Source organism: Rhinopithecus roxellana, chromosome 2 (assembly GCF_007565055.1).
Source record: "Rhinopithecus roxellana isolate Shanxi Qingling chromosome 2, ASM756505v1, whole genome shotgun sequence".
NCBI lineage: Eukaryota > Metazoa > Chordata > Mammalia > Primates > Cercopithecidae > Rhinopithecus > Rhinopithecus roxellana.
The window spans coordinates 191,731,153-191,752,344 of NC_044550.1; the positions used below are offsets into that span (position 1 = coordinate 191,731,153).

The window sequence follows — 21,192 nt, forward strand, 5'->3', positions numbered from 1 at the left end:
CTGAGTAGCTGGAATTACAGGCATGCACCACCACGCCCGGCTAATTTTTTGTATTTTTAGTGGAGACAGGGTTTCACCATGTTGCCCAGGCTGGTCTCGAACTCCTGAGCTCAGGCAGTTTGCCTGCCTCACTCTCCCAAAGTTCTGGGATTACAGGCGTGAGTCATTGCACCTGGCCCTGTTCTCTTTTATTTTAATTTCCTGTTTAAAAAACTTGGCAACTTTTGTTCAACCTACATGTTTGGTTTCAACCTATGTATTTGTTTTCTACAGGATTTAAGTGTTACAAGTTAGTTTGAAATTTTGAAATAAAAAGTAGACATACACTAGAATTCTCTAGCCAGTTAGGAAACACAAGTATTTAAACAGACTGAAAGGAGAAACTCCCTATTGCTTTTCACAATGGTAGTTACTTTTAATCTTCAAGATATTTTGATAGATTTACACTTATTCCTCTAAGTTTATGAAAGAACATTTTAGCTTCCTCTATGCATCTTTTCTGAACAGGGATTAAAAGATATGTACTGTATTCAGGGTGGAGACTTCACCTTGGCTTGTGTGGGCTCTTAATGCCCTCTGGCATATATATGTGTTTTCGTGTAGATTGCGACTTTTGACATGTTGTGTAAGTTTAGTTTGTTATCTGGGCTGATTATGTCAAATACTTTTCAGTTGAAATTTCCTCTCTGCTGCTTCTCTCTTGCTTTTGTCTGAAGTGCTACAATAGATTAATTGCCCTGGGATAGCTGCATTTCTTTACTATATGAAGAACTGTCACTAATTCTACAAGAAGTGTGGTTAGGCTTCTGACAGGGATTTTCAGCAAAAAATTATTCTGGTGAATACAGGAATGTAATGAGCTTAGTATATCCTTGACTTTTTGGGAAATTTTCTTCTCTATACTTGTCTCAGAGAGGAATTGTATAAAATAGATTTCATTTCTGGAAAAACCTGTGGTTTGTTCAAAGTAGTGCACAATTCAAAGTACAGGTGCTCCCCAATTTAAGATGAATTTACTTAAGTTTTTGACTTTACAACGGTGTGAAAGTGATATGCACTCTGTGGAAATCATACTTCGAATTTTAATCTTTTTTTTTTTTTTTTTTGAGACAAAGTCTCTGTTGCCCAGGCTGGAGTGCATTGGCATGATCTCGGCTGACTGCAGCCTCTGCTTCCTGAGTTCAAGCAATTCTCTGCCTCAGCCTCCCAAGTAGCTGGGATTACAGGCATCTGCCACCACACCCGGCTAATTTCTGTATTTTTAGTAGAGACGGGGTTTCACCATGTAGGCCAGACTGGTCTTGAACTCCTGACCTTGTGATCCACCCACCTCGGCCTCCCAAAGTGCTGGGATTACAGGTATGAGCCACTGTGCCCGGCCAAATTTTAATCTTTTACTGAGCTAGTGATATGCAGTACAGTACTCCCTCATGATGCTGGGCAGTAACAGTGAGCCACAGCTCCCAGTCAGCCATGTGATCATGAGTGTACATGGCCAACATTTTACAATGCACTGTGTTGCCACATGATTTTGTCCAACTGTAGGCCAGTGTAAGCATTCTGAGCATGTTTAAGGTGGGCTAAGCTAAAATGGATGTTCAGTAGGTTAGGTGTATTAAATGCTTTATGACTTAGGATATTTTCAATTTTTGCTGAGTTTATCAGGACATAACCCCATTGTAAATTAAGGAGCATCTGTAATTACTATTTGTTATTTAACTAGATATATTAATATTCTCTTATCAAAGGTACAAGATAATCTGAAATTTTAAAATTCCAAATTCATCTTTAGACTTCTGTTTTTAAATTTTTGCATGGAAAACTGCATAGCTACCTCTTTTAATTACAGAATGCTTTAAGATTACAAATAAGGATAATGATTTTAAGAAGGTTAAGTGACTTTTCCAAGGTCTAAGTGGTGGTGATGGCACTGAAATTTAGTCTCAGAACTTTGTGAATCGAGTCTGAGCTCTTAACCACTGTATTATATGCTCTTCCATTTTTCTTTTTGTTTTTTTAAAAAATAAAACTGGTGTCCAGTGGCTTTTTTCATTAATTACACAAAGTCACCAGGGAAGGTAGTTTAAGTAGTTTCTGTAGGGTAGGTTCAGAGAAGTGGAAAGATGTTAATATGTTTCTGGAACTGGTTTGAAAAATAATTTTGTTTCTCTAGGACAAAGAAAACAGAAAAAAAACATGGTTTTGGTCTAGGAGTAGAAGTTAATAGGAAAGGGTTATCACGGCCAAAGATACAGGAAACTGCTGAATGAAATAGAAGTGCCTAGAAAAAGACTGATAGTGGGATAATGTAGAGCTTAAAATTTACCTGTTAGTATATAATTTGTGCCCTTGATATCGAGTAAGTCCTGATGAAAAGAACACTAAGCTGGAATTCACATAGCTTGGATTTACTTCCTAACCTTAGCACTTTTTAGTTTTGCAACCTTAAGCAAGTTCTGTAAGTCTCATTTTTTTTTTTTTTTTTTTTGAGGCGGAGTCTCGCTCTGTCGCCCGGACTGGAGTGCAGTGGCCGGATCTCAGCTCACTGCAAGCTCCGCCTCCCGGGTTTACGCCATTCTCCTGCCTCAGCCTCCCGAGTAGCTGGGACTACAGGCGCCCGCCACCTCGCCCGGCTAGTTTTTTGTATTTTTAGTAGAGACGGGGTTTCACTGTGTTAGCCAGGATGGTCTCGATCTCCTGACCTCGTGATCCACCCGTCTCGGCCTCCCAAAGTGCTGGGATTACAGGCTTGAGCCACCGCGCCCGGCCTAGTCTCATTTTTTTCATCCAGAAAAGTATAACATTTGTACATTATAAACTTTGGAGAGCATTATATTTAAAAAGGCAAATGAAAAAGTTTTGGGGGGGGGGTATAACACCCCACTCCTTGGGTGTGGACTTCTTTCCAAAGAATTTCATATGGAAAGAGGAGAGGCGAAGAGCTACTGTACAGTGGTGAAACCTGACAAACCATACCACAGCCAGATGATCAAGGTTAACATCTTCAGTGATAAGTCATGTTGACAGTACAGTTGACGCTTTGAACAACACGGGCTTGAACTCAGTGGGTCCACTTATGTGCACTTTTTTTTTTTTTCAATACAGTTGGCCTTCCTTTTTGGTAGGTTCCACAACCAAACACAGATTGAAAATACAGTACTTGTGGTATATGGAAACTCCCAAATAAGGAGGGCTAACTATGTATCCTCAGGTTCCGCAGGCTAACTACGGGGCTTGAGTATGTGTACATTTTGGTATCCGCAGTGGTCCTGGAACCAGTTCCTGTGGATACTGAGGAATGACTATATATACCCTTAGATGATGTGGTGAGAATAGCACTTTACTTCTGTTGTCTTCCTCCTGAGTGTTCGTAACCCATGTCCAACCATGAGAAAAACTTTAGGCAAACCCAAGTTAAAAGACATTCTGTAAAATCACTAACTAGTACCCTCAAAACTGAAGGTTATCAAAAACCAGGGAAGTTTGAGAAACTGTCACCACCAAGGAAACATGATAGCTAAATGTAATTTTACAATATTCTGGGTAGGATGCTGGAATGAAAAAAAAAAAGGACATTAGGGAAAAACTAAGGAAATCTGAATAACTGTGGTCTTTAGTTTAATAATAATATATCAATCTGGGTTCACTGATTGTAACAAATATACCATGCAAATAGGAGATAGTAATAATAAGGGAAACAGTGTACTGGGGTGGGTGGGCATATGGGAACTGTTTGTACTATATGCTCAATTCTTCTGTAAATCTTAAACTTTGCTAAAAAATATATATATATTTAAATAAATTTTGAGGTCAGTATAATAGATCTGGGCGTATTGTAGATGAAGTAATTAAAGTTTAAAAGGCTAACTCTGAGTTCTGTACTGCAGTGAACGGATGTATGGAGTAAGGCAAAGAAGAATCATGAAGAAGATTGTGGATTTCATGGATGAGGGCTTTGATGACCTCTCCTATTCATAGTCCCCCTGCCCATGATGATAGTGGAAAGTTACTGGGAAAAGCCCTGAGAGGAACTTGGCTGGGGAACCTGGGTTTGGGGCTACCCTGAACTTGACTGTTTCACTGCACTTCTCAGTTGAAGCCTATAAAGGTGTGTGTTAGTTCTGGCCCCAAACCCAGACCCCAACACTATAAAGAACTCTCTTAGTGTTTCAGTTATTTTTCTTTCACCTTGGGTGCAGCTTCCAGTTTAGTCTCACCAGGAACTATGTCATTTCATGCCTTTTGTGGATCCTAACTCTATATTCTTCTTCTATAGGTTTATTATTATTCGGGCTTATCTAGAGTCTGAAACCTTTTGAATTTCCATTTAATTTCCTTTAGAGTTTTGTTTTGTTTTAACTTTAAAAATTCCCTTGACTTCACCAAATAGTGTTCTATTATCTGCCTTATTTGCTTAAATTGGCAGTTATTAATGTCTGTATTAAACAAAGACATATACTTAGTTTTATCCCTGTTTGAATGACTATTGGAGAATAACTAATAGTAACCTGTAATTATTGGGACAAGTGGAATAGTTATTGTGCCATTGTCAGTTTTACAAGGTTATGAAGACGTTAGATCAGATTTACTGAAATTTGTCATTATTTGTACAGTATACTATGTTAAAGTTGTGGCATCATATGTTAAGACTATATATATGTTAATTATGTGAGTTGGGCTCTTATCATTTGATAAAGCTGATATATAAAAAAAGATGTTTTGATGTGAAAATATCCCATAAATAACATTTATCTAAAAGCAGAAAATGACAATAAGAACTATAACAAAACCTTTAGCGTTTGGAATCTAAGAAGACCTAGAGAGATTTGGAAAGAGAGAATAATTTTAGACTTACAAGAAGTTTGAAAATAAGCAAATTTTATTGTTATTTTTTTTATTCATGGATAAATTAGCTAATGGAGAGAGACTAGTTTTTTTTTTCCATCTTAATTCCTTTTTGAATGAAATTTAGAGATGAAATAAATATTACAATGTCATGTCTGTAACACTTTAAAAAATATTTATACAAGTTTTACAACTGGAATAACAAAAATGTGTTAAGCACCTTCTCTGTGTGTCAGGCACTGTACATAGTAAACAAAGATATATTAGATAGGCTCCTCATTATGTATCAACTCATAATTTAGTGGGGGAGATATTTGACTCAACAACTAATATGAAGAAACGGGTAACATGTAGAATCTACAGCTCTTGGTTGTTGATTGTATGTGAGAAATGAGAAAGAAAATAAGTCAAAGGTGATAAAAATTTTTACTGTCAATGACTGGCAGATGGAAATATCCTAACTCCAGGGAGAAGAGGAGAAACAGGTTGGAGGTGAGAGAGAAAATACCTGTTGAATCTGAAATGCCTTTGGGACAAAATGTTGAATATGGCTTAAAGGCAGTTGTTGGTATGGATTTGTAGCTCAAGAGGATGATCATTTAGAGAGATGAAAATATGGAAATGGAGATGAAAATATGGAAATTGGAAACCAGTGTTTGAGATTCTGCAGGGAAGTCAGTAAAGGAGACTGAGAGTGACAAAATTAGTCATTAATAACAGAAGGGGATTTCATGGGCATGTATATATGTGTAAATGCACATTTTACAACTTGCTTAATTGTAGCCAGCATGGTCCCTGCAATGTAAGTTCTGAAGAAATGTGTCATTTTTCTTTTTCCTGAATAGAGTGAATGAATTTGGGGAAGGATTGTATTATACTTTTTGAGAGGAACAGCTCGAATTCTGTTCTCTTTCCTGCCAGCCCCTCTTGCATTTTAAGGTTTTTACTTGCCCACAGCATTCTTGCCTAGTAATTAAAACCTATTTTCAAACTTTTTGAAGTGCTTTCCCAGAATGGCCTTCTGTATGTGCTGATACTGTACTTTTTATTAATTTTCAAGTTCTTTTACTCACATTACATATATGTAATTCTATCTCATGTGAGTTTGGGTTTTTATGAGCATATTCCATAACGTTTAACCATAGTTAACACTTAGGTTAACTTGCCTTCCCCAGACATTTTAGAACCTATAAAAACTTCATTTGAATTGTAATAGCTAAAAGCACCAGGCAGGTGTCAGACACATTTAAAAAGCCCTTGGGAGGACTGAAAAAAACTCAGTAGTGATTAAAGGGGCAAAATTGTAAGAACATAAGGTGTAAATATTATACTTGAGTTTGTGACTGATATGGTGTAAAATAATGAAGCACAGTAAAAGATAAGTCAGGTTTACTTCTCACTAGATTAATAGAACAGCTGGACAAATATTTTCACACGTGTTTATGATATTTTTGTTATTTTGTAAACTTGGATACTTGAAATATTGGCCATGGAATATTAAAAATAATGCTATTAAAAATAACTCAATTAATTGTACTTATTAATGGCAGTTTTTCTTGATCATTCTTATCAGTAAAGCACATGCTATCTAGGAGGTAAAATATGTGGCAAGACTAACATACATTTTTTAAAAGTAACATAACTTGCGAGCAAATATGGGACTCAGACTATACTATATATACCTGAACTTTGTAGTTAAATATAAATGGTCTCTTGTTTATAATGGGTACTAATAAAATTCTTATTTTCCAATTAGCCTATGCTACCATCTGTTAAGAAAGAATTAGACTTCACCATTGCCACGTGATCTGCTCACCAGAAATACATTTGAATTTGAATTGCTAATAATGTGTAAAATCTTGTGTTTTAAATTTTAAAAATTATTTTTAGCAGCCAGCTTTGTCTAGCCCCAAATTAACTTTCATCTAAAATCTTGAGACATTTCATGTCTCTTTTAAGGACTTAGAACAGGACATCATAATTTTTAGAAAGAGTACTGGTTTGGAAACCACAATTCTACATTCTCACTATTTCTGCCATTTAACTTGCTCTAGGACTTTTGACATATTACTCACCTTCTTTGTACTTTGCCTCAGTTTTAGGTGAGTAGGTTAGACTAAGTGACTCCTAAAGCCCTTCTGCTAATAATATTCTATGAGTAGTCATAGTACTTGTACTTTAATCTGTTGCGTTATCTTTTGTGCAGATGGTGGCCAAATATTTGGGGCAGTTTCTCTGTCAAGTGTAACAGTTGAAAGACTTGTATCCCAGTTCTGCCATTTGCTAAGCTGTGTGACTTTGGAAAAATTACTTCACCTCTTTGCACTTAATATTTTTTTCTGTAAAATTGTAGTAACAGTATACAACTCAGAAAACTGTTGCACAGCAGTAAAAGGGATAAGACGTAATAAGCATATAGAAAGATTCCACAAAATTAGTACATGCTGATTGCTGCTCTCTTCATTTTTAAGAAATTGATGTGTGTTTGACCTCAAATGGAGCAAAAAATATGGCATGACAGCTTATGATTCCTTAAGTTTTCTGTTAGTAGTAAAGTGTAATATTTATCTTTGAAACTGAATATAGACTTTTTAACTCTTTGTACCAAAATACGGTGATTTTTGGCAACTTAAACTTCAAGCTGAAAATAACTTCCCTTGGTAATGAAATTGCTCTGACTTCTCATAAAACTCGAGACCAATGCAACATATGAGTTCAGCTACTTGGGTTGCATTTTGCAGGCCATCCAGGTAAGATTCATCAGTACATAGTTCTTTAGAAAGTCGTATTTTCTAGGGACCCTGCAGTCTTTTCATTATGCCTTATTAGTAACACTTGACTTGAATTATTGCAATGCATATTTTCTTCACAGTGCCAGATTTTCAAGTTAGAGTTTCAAATGTCTTAAATTTTTTTCTTTCTGTTTTGTTTTGTTTTGGAGGAAAAAGCATGGTTTCATTCTTATCCACAGGTCCTGTAGTCCATCTTTCTGTGGCAGTGGAGTGACCCTTCAATCAGTTGAGGCTTTATACTATATTTTCACATTTTCAAACAAAATATCAAGAATGTTTACCTCTATGTTGGATATTTATTAATAAACCATATTAATCTTTCTATTGATACCGAGATATTGACATTGTACTCAGCAGAGAAAAAATTCATGAAATGACCATAATCTTGTACTTTCTAGCATTGATGACTAGGTTGTCTTCATCATTTACAGAGAACAATGACCATTTTTCCAGGTTCTCTAACCTCTTTCCTTCAGTTAAGCCAGATCATTAAAAAGCAGTATATATACATTGAGTTATATTGCCTGAATAAAGAAATCTCTTCGCTGGATTATTATTTTATGCCATATCCTTGACTTTTGCAGACAATTGCTGTAAGAACAACAGCAATAATGTATGGTTGGCATGATGGTAATTGCAGTAAAAACAGTGACCCCCTCAATTTCCTTTCTGATTATTGTCAGGCCACAGTTTGCCTAGACAGTTGCTCTAAACTGAATAAAATCTGCATCAAAATTTGTTACCACCCCTAACCCCTCAACAAAAACACACTTTGCTGTTTATCTAAAGCTTGTTTCATTGGGTGAACCCTGATCCTTGTTTTAGTGTTCACTTTCTTACTTCCTTGTGCACAGTCCCCTTTGTGTAAAACTTAATTTACCACACATATAAATGAAAAGTACTAGTTTTGTTTATTTGACTTTGTATTATGTTATGAATAGACATTTCTTGCTTTGTACTACAATCATTTGCACTGTAGTACAAAGCAAGAAATGCCTGTAGAACTATTAATATTTGCTTTATATATTTGGGTGCTCCACTGTCTGCACTGTTGGGTGCATGTTTTTAGTTTTGTTATATCTTCTTGCTACTTTGACCTTTTATAAATCATTATATAATGACTTTCTTTGTCTCTTTTTACAAGTTGTGACTTAAAGTCTGTTTTATCTGATATGAATATAGCTACTCCTGCTAGTTTTTGGTTTCCATTTGCATGGAATTTCATTTTCCATTCCTTCACTGTTAGTCTATATGTGCTGTTATAGGTGAAATGAGTTTCTTCTAGGCATCATATCATAGTTGAGTCTTTTTTTTTTTTTTGAGATGGATTCTCACTCTGTTGCCCAGACCAGAGTGCAGTGGCACACTCTCGGCTCACTTCAACCTCCGCCTCTTGGATTTAAGAGATTCTCCTGCCTCAGCTTTCTGAGTGACTAGGATTACAGGCACCTGCCACCATGCCTGGCTAATTGTTTTAGTAAAGATGGGGTTTCACCAAGTTGGTCAGGCTGGTCTCGAACTTTTGACCTAGTGATCCACCTGTCTCAGCCTCTCAAAGTGCTGCAATTACAGGTGTGAGGGTCTTGTTTTTTAATCCATTCAGCCACTCTTGGTCTTTTAAGTAGAGAAGTTCGTTTATTTACATTCAATTTTAATATTGATAGGCAAGGCCTTACTTTGACCATTTTGATACTTTTTTTTGGTATTATGTAACTCTTCTTTTTGTTTCCTTCTTTCTTACTGTCTTCTTTTGTGGCTGAGTGATTTTTCTCTGGTAGCATGTTTTAATTTGTCCTTTTTTATTTTTAGTGTATATATTACAGTTTTTAGCTTTGTAATTTCCTTGAGTCTTACAAAAATATTAATTATTTCAAACTGGTACCAATTTAACTTTGATGGCAAGATAAGAAACAAATTAAATCAAAAATTTGTACACCTTAACTTCCTCTTCTCCAACATTTTGAATTTTTGATTTTACAACTTGCCTTTTTTATATCGTCTCTTAACAAATTGTGCTTGTAATTATTTTTAATAGTTTTGTATTTTCTTTTTACTAAAGATATAAGTGATTTGAGAACCATGATTATCATATTAGTATAACAATAATATTCTTTTCTTTTGGTTTGAAGAACCCTGATTAGTCTTTTTTTAAAAGGACAGGTCTAGTAGCGATACATTTCCTCAGCTTTTTTTTTTGCCTAGGAAAGTCTTTATCTTGTTTCTGAAGGATAGTTTTGCTGGGTACACTATTCTTCGTTAAGTTTTTTATTTTCTTTCAGCACTCTGAAGCATTTCACTCCCTCCAACCCTAAGGTTCCCACTGAAAATTCTGCTGCCAGGTATATTGGATCTTCCTTATACGTTATTTGTTTCTTTTCTGCTTTCAGGATCCTTTATCTTTGATCTGTGTGAGTTTAATTATAAATCTTGGGTTGTTTTTATTTTGGAGAGGGGAGGTTGAGCCTGGTTGGTGACCTTTAACCTTCATGTACGTGGATATTTATATCTTTTCAAGCCTTGGAAAGTTTTTTGTTTTTCTTTGAATAAGCTTTCTACCCCTTTGTCTTTCTCAGTTTTTTCTTTAACTTCAATAACCTGAATATTTGTTCTTTTGATGATGTCTCATAGCTCCCATAAACTGTTCATTTCTTTTCATTCTTTTTGCTTTTTTCTCTGTGTGTTTTCAAATAGTTGGGCTTCAAGCCCACTGATTCTTTCTTCCTTTTGATCAATCCTGCTGTTGATATTCTCTATTCCATTTTTCATTTTGCTCATTGTATTTTCTAGCTCCAGAATTTTTGTTTGGTTTTGTTTATGATTTCAATATCTCTGTTAAATTTCCCTGATACATTTCTGAATTGATTCTCTCTGTTCTCTTGAAGTCCATTGAGCTTTCTTAAAACATGTATTTTGAATTCCTTGTCTGAAAGATCACATATGTCTATCACTTAAGGGTTGGCCTCTGGTGCCTCATGTCCATTTGTTGAGATCTTATTACCCAGAGTCTTCTTGATGCTTGTGAAATTGCAGGCTGTCTGTGCATTGAGGGATTATGTATTTAGTTTAGTCTTCACAGTCTTCCTTTGTTTGTGCCTGTCCTTCTTTAGAGACCTTCCAAGGATTCTAAGCCAACTGAGTATTGTGTTTCCTGAGCCTGTGACCAATTCAGCTATCTAAACACTAGGAGACTGTATTAGGGTTCTCCAGAGAGACAGAACTAATAGGATTATGTGTATATGAAAAGGAGTTTTTTTAAGGAGAATTGACTCATATGATCACAAGGTGATATGAGTCCAAAAATTTGCCATCTATAAGCTGAGGAGCAGTGAAGCCAGGAGTGGCTCAGTTCAAGTCCCAAAGCCTCTAAATTAGGGAAGCTGACAGTATATCCTTCAGTCTGTGGCTGAAGGCCTGAGAGCCAATGACAAACTGCTGGTGTAAGTCCAAGACTCCAAAGGGCGAAGAATCTGGAGTTTGATATTCAAGGGCAGGAAGCATCCCGCACGGAAGAAAGATGAAAGCCAGAAGACTCAGCAAACTGGCTTATTTCATCTTCTTCCGCCTGCTTTTTCTAGCCACACTGGCAGCAGATTGGATGGTACCCACCCACATTGAGGGTGGGGATTTGTCTCACAGTCCACTGACCCAAGTGCTAATCTTCTCCAGCAACATCCTCACAGACACAACCAGAAATATGTTGCATCCTTCAGTTCAGTCAAGTTGACACTTAATATTTACCATCACAGAGACTCTCTGAGTGCAGGCTTGCCACAGATCTCACGGGGTCTCTTTAGTTGATATGGCTTTCTGGCCCAGATGGATCTGGAGTAGACCCAAGGCAGATACTTGGGCTGCATGGAAATGCTGGCCAAGGATCTGAGTCCGGAAGACTGTCCCAGTCGCTCAGATGAATGTGCCTTTCAGCATATTTCTGCATAGGCAGGATGGGCTGCTAACTGCAGTAAGAAGGCCTAGAGTTGAGCCTGGGCTGCTTTGGGATCTGCTGTGTGAAGGAGGCTGGCCCCGATGTATTTGCTCAGATCAGCATGCATCACTCAGCTGGTCACTGCAAAAGTGCTTGACTGTAACAGTGGGGGCTGGTACTGAGACGGGGCTCCCTTGGAATCTGCAGTGGGATGGAGGTTGGTGTTCTTGTCACATTGGCTCAGATGAGCATGTGTCTCCCGGAAGGTCCCTACATAGATGAGATAGCTCCCAGACTGCAGCAGGAGAGGCTGGAGCTAAGACTGAGCCCCCTTGGACTCTGCTGTAGGGACAGATTTGGGAAGCTTGTCTTGTTGGCTCAGAGTGGCATGCATCTCCCAGCAGGTCTCAGCACAGATAGGATAGTTCCTCTACTGCACTGGGTGGGGCTGAGACTGGGTCTTCTCAAGGTATGTTGTGGGATAGAGGCTGGTGAGCCTGTCAGGGAGGATCAAAGTCCTGGGCCATGTGATTTGTGTGAATCTCCCCCTGGGTTCTTGTGTAAGCAACTATGAGCCAGGATCTCAGCTAGGGAGGCCTGGAGCAGTGCCACAGTTCAACGTCCAGGTTCACTACTGAGATGAGTATCAGCGGACTGATGAGCTTTTCTGCCAAGTCATTAGTATGTATGTCTCTGAACTCTTTGGCAGTTGATTTTGGTTGCAGGCTCAAAGTCAAATGGGGCTATAGTCAAGCCCCTTGAGGGAAAAGGGTACTTCTGGGCTTGAATGCAAAAGCAAGCTTAGTGGAGCAGATCAGCCACTTAGGTGTTAGTGTACCCTATCTAAGTGACCTTCCTGTGTTTTAGGGTTTCACAGTTATGGATGGATGGATAATTCTTTTTATTGGGGGCATATATGAGCAGGTTACCTTTTGTTTCACCAAGACGTCACTCTGTGAACTACATACTTAAGAGAAATTGCTACACTGAATATGTTGAGCATCCTTTTTTTAATGGATTAAGTCATTATCGTGAACATTAAAAATAGTAATGTTACTTTGGGAGGCCAAGGCGGGCGGATCATGAGGTCAGGAGATCGAGACCATCCTGGCTAACATGGTGAAACCCTGTCTCTACTAAAAGTACAAAAAATTAGCCAGGTATGGTGGCGGGCAACTGTAGTCCCAGCTACTCAGGAGGCTGAAGCAGGAGAATGGTGTGAACCCGGGAGGCGGAGCTTATAGTGAGCCAAGATCACACCACTGCACTTCAGCCTGGGCGACAGTGCAAGACTGTCTCAAAAAAAAATTAGTAGTTTTAAGTCAAATTTGAATTATTCTGTACCCCACTCTCTCTCATCTTCACATTTTGCTATCCACAACAAATTAATTTAAATTTTTGATTGTTTTTGTGGCTATCTTCTCATTTCCATTGCACTCATTTGTCTTAAACTTGTTCCTCATTATTTTTCCCCTTTACTATTCTAAACATTTTATAACTGGTCTCTCAACTTCTGGACTCTTAATGTTCCTCCTAACCATCTTTTATACTGTGGCCAGAATCATCTTTCATTAATATCCCTGTTATCACTTAACTTTCATAAAACCCTTCCTATGGCTTACAGGATAAAATCTGAACCCCTGCCTCCCACTTTAAGTAGCTTTATTGACTGCCACAATCTCCCTGCACCCTATGCTTCATGTATAGTAAATTCTTATATCAGTTCTGTTCAAGTGTATTTGTTGTATGTAATTTAAAAGTCAATGAACTGTGCATAAAGACCTTAAGAGCTCTTCTACAAGAAAGTTCATATAGTAACATCTATTTTGGCACATCAGAGATCTTTTTGATTTCTTCCTGCATCTTGATGTATTTCATATTTTTGAGGGTGTGAATAAATCAACTGAGGACTCACCTGAAATGTTACTTTCTCTAGGAACATTCCTTGACTCAAAGAAGTTTCTTCTGTATGTTTTGATGATACCTGTGCATTGCTCTATTATAGTACTTATCATACTGTCTGCTAATTTTCCTTGTAATATGGTGTTTATATGAAGCCAAATACTGCCCATACCAGTTTGGGATTAGTTAACATTCTGCTAGGGTTTGCCTATGTGTTTCAGTCAGTCAGATTTTTAAAAATTAATATAAATTGTTTAGGAAATACTTAAGTCAGTGTCTGGTTATATCCTCGGAATTGGCTGGACCCGTGATCTGCATGGAATAGAATATGAATCTTGTTCAAAGTAAGGGTGTGTGTATGTGTGTGTGTGCATGCATGCTCGTGCACACACCGTGAGAGGGAAAGAGACACACACATATGTCTTATTCTTTGGGATGTTGTTCTTTGGGATGTTGTTCTTTGGGATGTATGAGTGTCAGAATAGCCAGATGCTGGGAGAAACATCCCCACAGCTGAGGTCATCTATCATTATGGGACAATTTAATTCATAACTTCTTGGGGTGACAATGTATCCTAAGAAAGTAGTTATGTATGTGGTAAAAAAAGAAAGTCTACTGTGTTTCTTACAGTATTTGATATTCTAGGCATTTGAGACATAAGAAAAATATTAAAGTTCAGAAATATTAATGTCAAAAAATGCACATCTTCAGATCTGATAAGTAGACTTGCTTAGAACTAGCCAGTGGTTCGGCCTGGGAATATGTGGATGTTACCTATTTGTTTGTCTTCCAAATGGCTGTTCCATCTTCTGTGCCTAGCACCACATCTGATTGAGTGTAAAAATGTGGATAGAGTTATAGACAGATGATGAATAAGTTGTTAATATATTGTGATTAGTCACAGCCTTTCTTTTGTATTGAAGTGTGGTTTTTGGAACGTAGAATGGCTTTCACTTTTAAGGCATAAATAACACACAGAGAAAATAAGCATACTAAAGGGATTAATAAGCAGATTTTGTTTCTTTTCTCTTTTGTATATATTTTTTCTACTTCATTGGAAGAAATATACATGATTGCATTTATAAAGACACTGAACAGTTGTTTTCTTTTCATGCAGGGACCTGAATTAATGAATAAATATGTTGGTGAATCTGAAAGAGCAGTTAGAGAGGTAAGAAATTGTGCCTTTAGTGGCACTCAGCACAGGAGAATCACACTTCTGTCCTGTGCGGTTTCCCTTTTGTTTTAGGTAACAGACTTTGGCATTTCCAAAGCCAGATCTTAGTGGTTATTTTTTTTTCTTCAGGTGAATATTATTTTATTATTTAAAAATGCAGTTTTGATCATTTGCAATACTTCAGTTTTGTTTTTAAACATCATATTACCAGCCCTTATTTTTACCAAATAAAGATTTTTTAAACTATCATTTTTTTCTGATGACAATAGCCAGCGTTTCTGTTAAAATAGTTAATGCTGTTACTAATAGTTAATAATACCTATCATTTATTGAGCTCTTACCATTTCAGGCATTGTGCCAAATGTTTGTGTTCTTTTTTAAATTCAATTATTAAAATAACTTTCTGAGGTAGGTGTTTGTTATCATCTCCATTTTATAGATGTAGAAATCGAGGCTTACAGAAGGAAAACCAAGTGCTGAAAGTCACATAGTTACTAGTAGTGGAGCTGGGATTTTAACTGAAATTTTCTGATTGCTTAGCTGAATTGCCTCCTTCACACCTATATGAATATGTATTGGTAGCTTGTCTCTTTAAGTACTGTTGAAGGGGATACTTTTACATCCATTATAAAGTTCTGAGCATCTATTATAAGGTCTATACAAAGTGACTAGGCTTGTTGACTTGTACCTAATAAATATGGTTCTAAATATAGTTTGAAAACACAAACCAACTACAGAATTTTCTAGTGTTTGCTTATCTTTAGCTAATGTGGCACTCTTTCCCCCAGACCTTCCGAAAAGCAAGAGCAGTGGCACCTTCCATTATTTTCTTTGATGAATTGGATGCCTTAGCAGTTGAAAGGGGCAGGTAAGTATTTAATAGCACTGCTGTTATAGAATAATATGATGTTACATAATGATAGCAATTATGGTATAAATAGCATTTTGTATACAACTTTTATCTATTAATACATTTGGCCTAAAATGGTTTTCAGTTTATGTAATTTTTTCCTCTTATACCCGTTAAATTATTTCATGTAATCACTGTATAATACTTTTATCCATATTGGATAAAAGCCACTGATACCTGTTTGGGCATTTGAGTTAATTTTTATAGTTTATATCAACAGATTCTTCTGAGTATTGTCTATCAAAATTAGGATTATTGTAAACATACAATTAAAACTAAACAAAACTGGATTAATCATAATTCTTGTAGTAGAACAGAATTATAATAAAATATGTTATACAGATTTTAAAATTCTCTGGAATAAACATTTCCTAAAATAAAATTAAATAGAATATTAATTAATATTAGTATTAATAGTTTTGCTCCAGAATCTCAGGCAGTAAAGAGGATTATCTATGATGTCATTTCAAACAAGTATATATATATATGCACATACACACACACACACACACACACACACATATATCAGAACTATTCATAAGTATATGTTTTTTTCCTCTACAAATGTATAGCGGTCCTTTAATATGTACTAAAAGTGGTTCATATTGGGTAACATAAATTCATGTACTTTGTGCATAGTTTCTTGATGTATATATTGATTATGAAATTTTTTACTGATGGTAATTACAGTGAAGGGTGAAGACAACTTACAAGTGTCATTAGTGTGATATGAAACATTGCTCTTATCATCCTTCTTAGTTAGAGCTGCCTCATATGATGAGAGTATAAATTGTCATTAGGAACCTATCATTAGGAGGTAGACTACTATATTAGTCCATTTTCATGCTGCTGATAAAGACATACTCGAGACTGGGTAATTTATAAAGAAAAAGAGGTTTAATGGACTCACAGTTCCACGTGGCTAGGAGACCTCATAATCATGGTGGAAGGCGAAAGACATCTCTTAGATGGTGACAGGCAAGAGAGAATGAGAGCCAAGTGAAAGGGGAAACCCCTTATAAAACCATCAGGTCGGGCCTCGTGGTGGCTTACACCTGTAATCCCAGCACTTTGGGAGGCCGAGGTGGGCGAATCATTTGAGGTCAGGAGTTTGAGACTAGCCTGGCCCATATGGTGAAACCCTCTCTCTACTAAAAATACAGAAATTAGCCAGCCGTGGTAGTGGGTGCCTGTAATTCCAGCTACTTGGCAGGCTGAGGCAGGAGAATCCCTTGAGCCCGGGAGGTGGAGGTTGCGATGAGCTGAGACTGCGCCATTGCACTCCAGCCTGGGCAACAAGAGCGAAACTCCATCTCAAAAAACAAAACAAAACAAAAAAAAATCAGATCTTGTGAGACTGATTCACTACCACGAAAACAGTATGGGGGAAACTGCCCCCATGATTCAGTTATCGCCCACTGGGTCCCTCCCGCAACATGCGGGAATTATGGGAGCTACAGTTCAAGATGAGATTTGGGTGGAGACACAGCCAAACTATATCATTCTGCCCCTGGACCCTCCAAATCTCATGTCTTCACATTTCAAAATCAATCATGCCTTCTCAACAGTCCCCCAAAAGTCTTAACTCATTTCAGCATTAACTCAAAAGTCCACAGACCAAAGTCTCATCTGAGACAAGTCAAGTCCCTACCACCTATGAGCCTATAAAATCAAAAGCAAATTAGTTACTTCCTAGACATTACAGGGGTACAGGCATTGGATAAATACACCCATTCCAAGTGGGAGAAATTGGCCAAAACTAAGGGACTAAAGGCCCCATGCAAGTCCAAATCCAGCAGGGCAGTCAAATCTTAATGCTTCAAAATTATCTCCTTTGATCCATGCCTCACATCCATGTCACACTGATGCAAGAGAGGGGTTCCCATGGTCTTGGGCAGTTCTGCCTCTGTGGCTTAGCAGGGTACAGCCTCCCTCCGGTTGCTTTCATGGGCTGGTGTTGAGTATCTGCAGCAACACAGTGCCACAGGCACATGGTGCAAGCTGCCAGTGGACCTACCATTCTAGGGTGTGGAGAATGGTGACCCTCTTCTCACAGCTCCACTAGGTGGTGCCCCAGTGGGGACTCTGTGTGGGAGCTCAGACCCCACATTTCCCTTCCTCACTACCCTAGCAGAGGTTCTCATGAGGGCCCTGCCCCCACAGCACACCTCTGCCTGAACATCAAGGCATTTCCAACATCTTCTGAAATCTAGGTGGAGATTCCCAAACCTCAGTTCTTGACTTCTGCCCTCCCACAGGCCCAACTCCACATGGAAGCTGCCAAGGCTGGGGCTTGCACCCTCTGAAGCCACGGCCTGGGCTTTACCTTGGCCCCTTTTAGCCACACCTTGCGCGGCTGGGATGCAGGGGACCAAGTCCTGAGGCTGCACTCAGCAGCAGCAGGGGGGGCCCTGGACCTGGACCAGGAAACCATTTTTCCCTCCTAGGTTTGCAGGCCTGTGACAGGAGGGGCTTCTGGGAAGGTCTCTGACCTTCCCTGGATACATTTTCCCCATGTCTTGGCATTAGCATTTGGTTCCTTGTTACTTAGGCAAATGTCTGCAGCTGGCTTGAATTTCTCCCCAGAAAATGGGTTTTTCTTTTCTACTGCATCTTCAGGCTGCAAACTTCCAAACTTTTATGCTCTGTCACATCTTGACTGCTTTGCTGCTTAGAAATTTCTCCCACCAGATAACCCCAAATCATCTCTCTTGTGTTCAAAGTTCCACAGATCTCTAGGGCAGGGACAAAATGCCGCCAGTCTCTTTGTATAGCAAGAGTAACCTTTACTCCATTCCCAACAGGTTCCTCATCTTCATCTGAGACCACCTCAGCCTGGATTTTGTTGTTCCATATTGCTGTCAGCATTTTGGTTAAAGCCATTTAACACGTCTCTAGGAAGTTCCAAATTTTCCCACATCTTCCTGTCTTCTGAGCCCTCCAAGTCTCTAGGGAGTTCCAAACTTTCCCACATTTTCCTGTTTTCTTATGAGCCCTCCAAACTGTACCAACCTTCACCTGTTACTCAGTTCTAAAGTTGCTTCCACATTTTTGGGTATCTTTACAGCAGCACCCCACTCTACTGTTAACAATTTACTAGATTAGTCCATTTTTATGCTGCTATGAAGAAATACCCAAGACTGGATAATTTATAAAGAAAAAGAGGTTTAATGAACTCATAGTTTCACATTGCTGGGGAGGCCTCACAATCATTGAGGAAGGTGAAGGAAGAACAAAGGCATGTCTTATGTGGTGGCAGGAAAGAGAGCTTGTGCAAGGCAACTCCCCTTTAGAAAACCATTAGATCTTGTGGGGCTTATTCACTACCACAAGAACAGTGTGGGGGAAACCACCTCCATGATTCGATTACCCCACCTGGCCCTGCCCTTGACACATGAGGATTACTACAATTCAAGTTGAGATTTGGGTGGAAAAACAGGCAAACCATACCAACTGCCCTGTGTTCCACTCCCCTCACATTTGGTATTCCATAAATACTTACCAGTCTTTTTGCTTTATGAAGTGAAGCACTCAAGCCCTCTTATTACTTACGTTTTAAGATGGCACAGAGTGTTACAAAAACTCAAGTTTACCTAACTACAAGAGAAGAAAAGCCAGATAAATTTGCTGAAGTAGTGTGACCTTCTGCATTTATGTGACATCAGAGACGTCTGGTTTTGGATCCCAAAAAGGAACAGGTGGGATAACCTGTTAAATATGAACCAGATGGGAGGTCGAATATGTAGCAAAGTTCTCATAAAATGCCACTGAAATAAAGTGATGTGAGAAACCAGACAAGGCACGTTGTAGAAATACCTTGCTTTTATAGGAGTTTAGCTCAGTAGGAATTACCAGATACATTAGAGATACTAATGATTTGTAACTTCTGGATATCATTTCCTCTGGTAGTCTTCATCAAATTGAACTTTTCAGAGAACACATGTGTTTAATGTATACCTCCCTCTCTCAATGGCTCGTCATGTGTTACTTAATGATGGGGGGCGTTTACATACTGAGAAATTCAGTCATTAGTCAATTTCATTGTTGTGCAAACATCATAGAGTATACTTAAACTTATAAACCTAGATGGTGTAGCCTTCTACACTATATACCATATGGCCTATTGCTAGATAGTATAACAGTCATCTGCAGTAGTACTTTGATTTGGTTTTCAAACGTCAGATTACTAGCCTTTATTTTTATGAAATAAAGGTTTTTTTAAAACTATCATTTTTTTTTTCTGATAATAATGGCCAGTATTTCTGTTAAAACAGTCAATGTTGTTAGTAGTAGTTAATCATACCTATCAATTATTGAGCTCTTACTATGTAAGATATATATATATACCAATAAGCCATATGGTATAGCAGTAAGCTATATTACCTATACCAGGTAGCCTGTTCCTAGGCTACTAACTTATACAGCATGTTATTTACTGAATACCATTGTAGGCAGTGGTAAGAAAATGGTTAGATTATAAACATACAAAAGTTAGAGTAAAAATATAGTACTATGATCTTATGGTACCACCTTCATATATGTGATTGCCATTGACCCAAACTTCATTATGTGGCACATGACTGTAGAAATAAATTCTATGCAATTTCTTTTCTACAGAAACATTTCTGGTCATAATTTATCAAGTTATGTTGACATTTCAGAAAGCAAAGACGAAGTTCCATTTGAGGAAATACAGTGCTGATGGGTCTCAGTTAAAGAGTTTTGGTTGTACTCTATTTGCACTGAATCTTATGTAGTTTGTTTTTTGTAACCATAAAACTCTCATAAAGTGACATTCTGTTTTCAGGTCTTCGTCTTTTTTTCCTAATTATATGATGGATCAGTATTGCCTATAAGTGATTGTTTTATCTAATTAGCTTGCTGTTACTTGAAATCTAAAACAAAGCTATTTTGTTCATTTTTTTGTTCTTTGGCTGTTTGAATTAAACACAATGGAAACTGAGAAACAACTACTGATAGATATACCAGAAATATAAAATTCCCAAGATACTAAACCAGTTTTATGCATTGTTAAACTACTCATGGAATAGGAAAACAGAGAAAAATTTCATAAAGTAGGAGGCATTTCTGTGTGATATTAGTCTGTAAACAGTCACTGATCTCATTTGTCCAAAGCTATCATTTGTTTTCTATAACATTCAGGTCAAATCATGTAACTAGTCCCAAAATGACCATGCATAAAGATGAATGTTTCTGGGCTGGGCACGGTGGCTCATGACTGTAATCCCAGCACTTTGGGAGGATGAGATGGGCGGATCACGAGGTCAGGAGATCCAGATCATCCTGGCTAACAGGGTGAAACCCCATCTCTACTAAAAAGACGAAAAACTAACGGGACGTGGTGGTAGGCGCCTGTAGTCCCAGCTACTTGGGAGACTAAGGCAGGAGAATGGCATGAACTCAGGAGGCAGAGCTTGCAGTGAGCCAAGATTGCGCCGCTGTACTCCAGCCTGGGTGACAGAGCGAGACTGTGTCTCAAAAAAAAAAAAAAAAGAAGAAGAAGAGGAAGGTTTCTTTTTATCAAGAATTTAATTTCCAAATTCAGGATGTTTAACAATTGAGCAAAGAATTATGATATTTGCTAGTCTTTACTGTCTTGCTCATGCTAAATCAAATCATT

The 21,192-nt window shown here is 37.9% G+C and overlaps 1 protein-coding gene across 6 annotated transcripts in view; it reads left to right on the forward strand.

The window, feature by feature from the left end:
* The window catches only part of SPATA5 (spermatogenesis associated 5), a 407,907-nt gene that overhangs the window by 98,593 nt on the left and 288,122 nt on the right, over positions 1-21,192 (forward strand). For 5 of the 6 annotated variants that reach the window (XR_004055479.1, XM_010362515.2, XM_030925424.1 and 2 more), the window contains exons 12-13: positions 14,582-14,635; positions 15,430-15,509. Coding sequence is in view for 5 of the 6 variants with exons in the window: in XM_010362515.2 (XP_010360817.1) it covers positions 14,582-14,635; positions 15,430-15,509 (134 nt within the window). In the remaining variant the exon portion in view is untranslated. Of the gene's footprint in view, positions 1-14,581; positions 14,636-15,429; positions 15,510-18,355; positions 18,408-21,192 lie in introns of those variants that run through there. The other variant, XM_030925429.1, reaches the window with a different exon arrangement.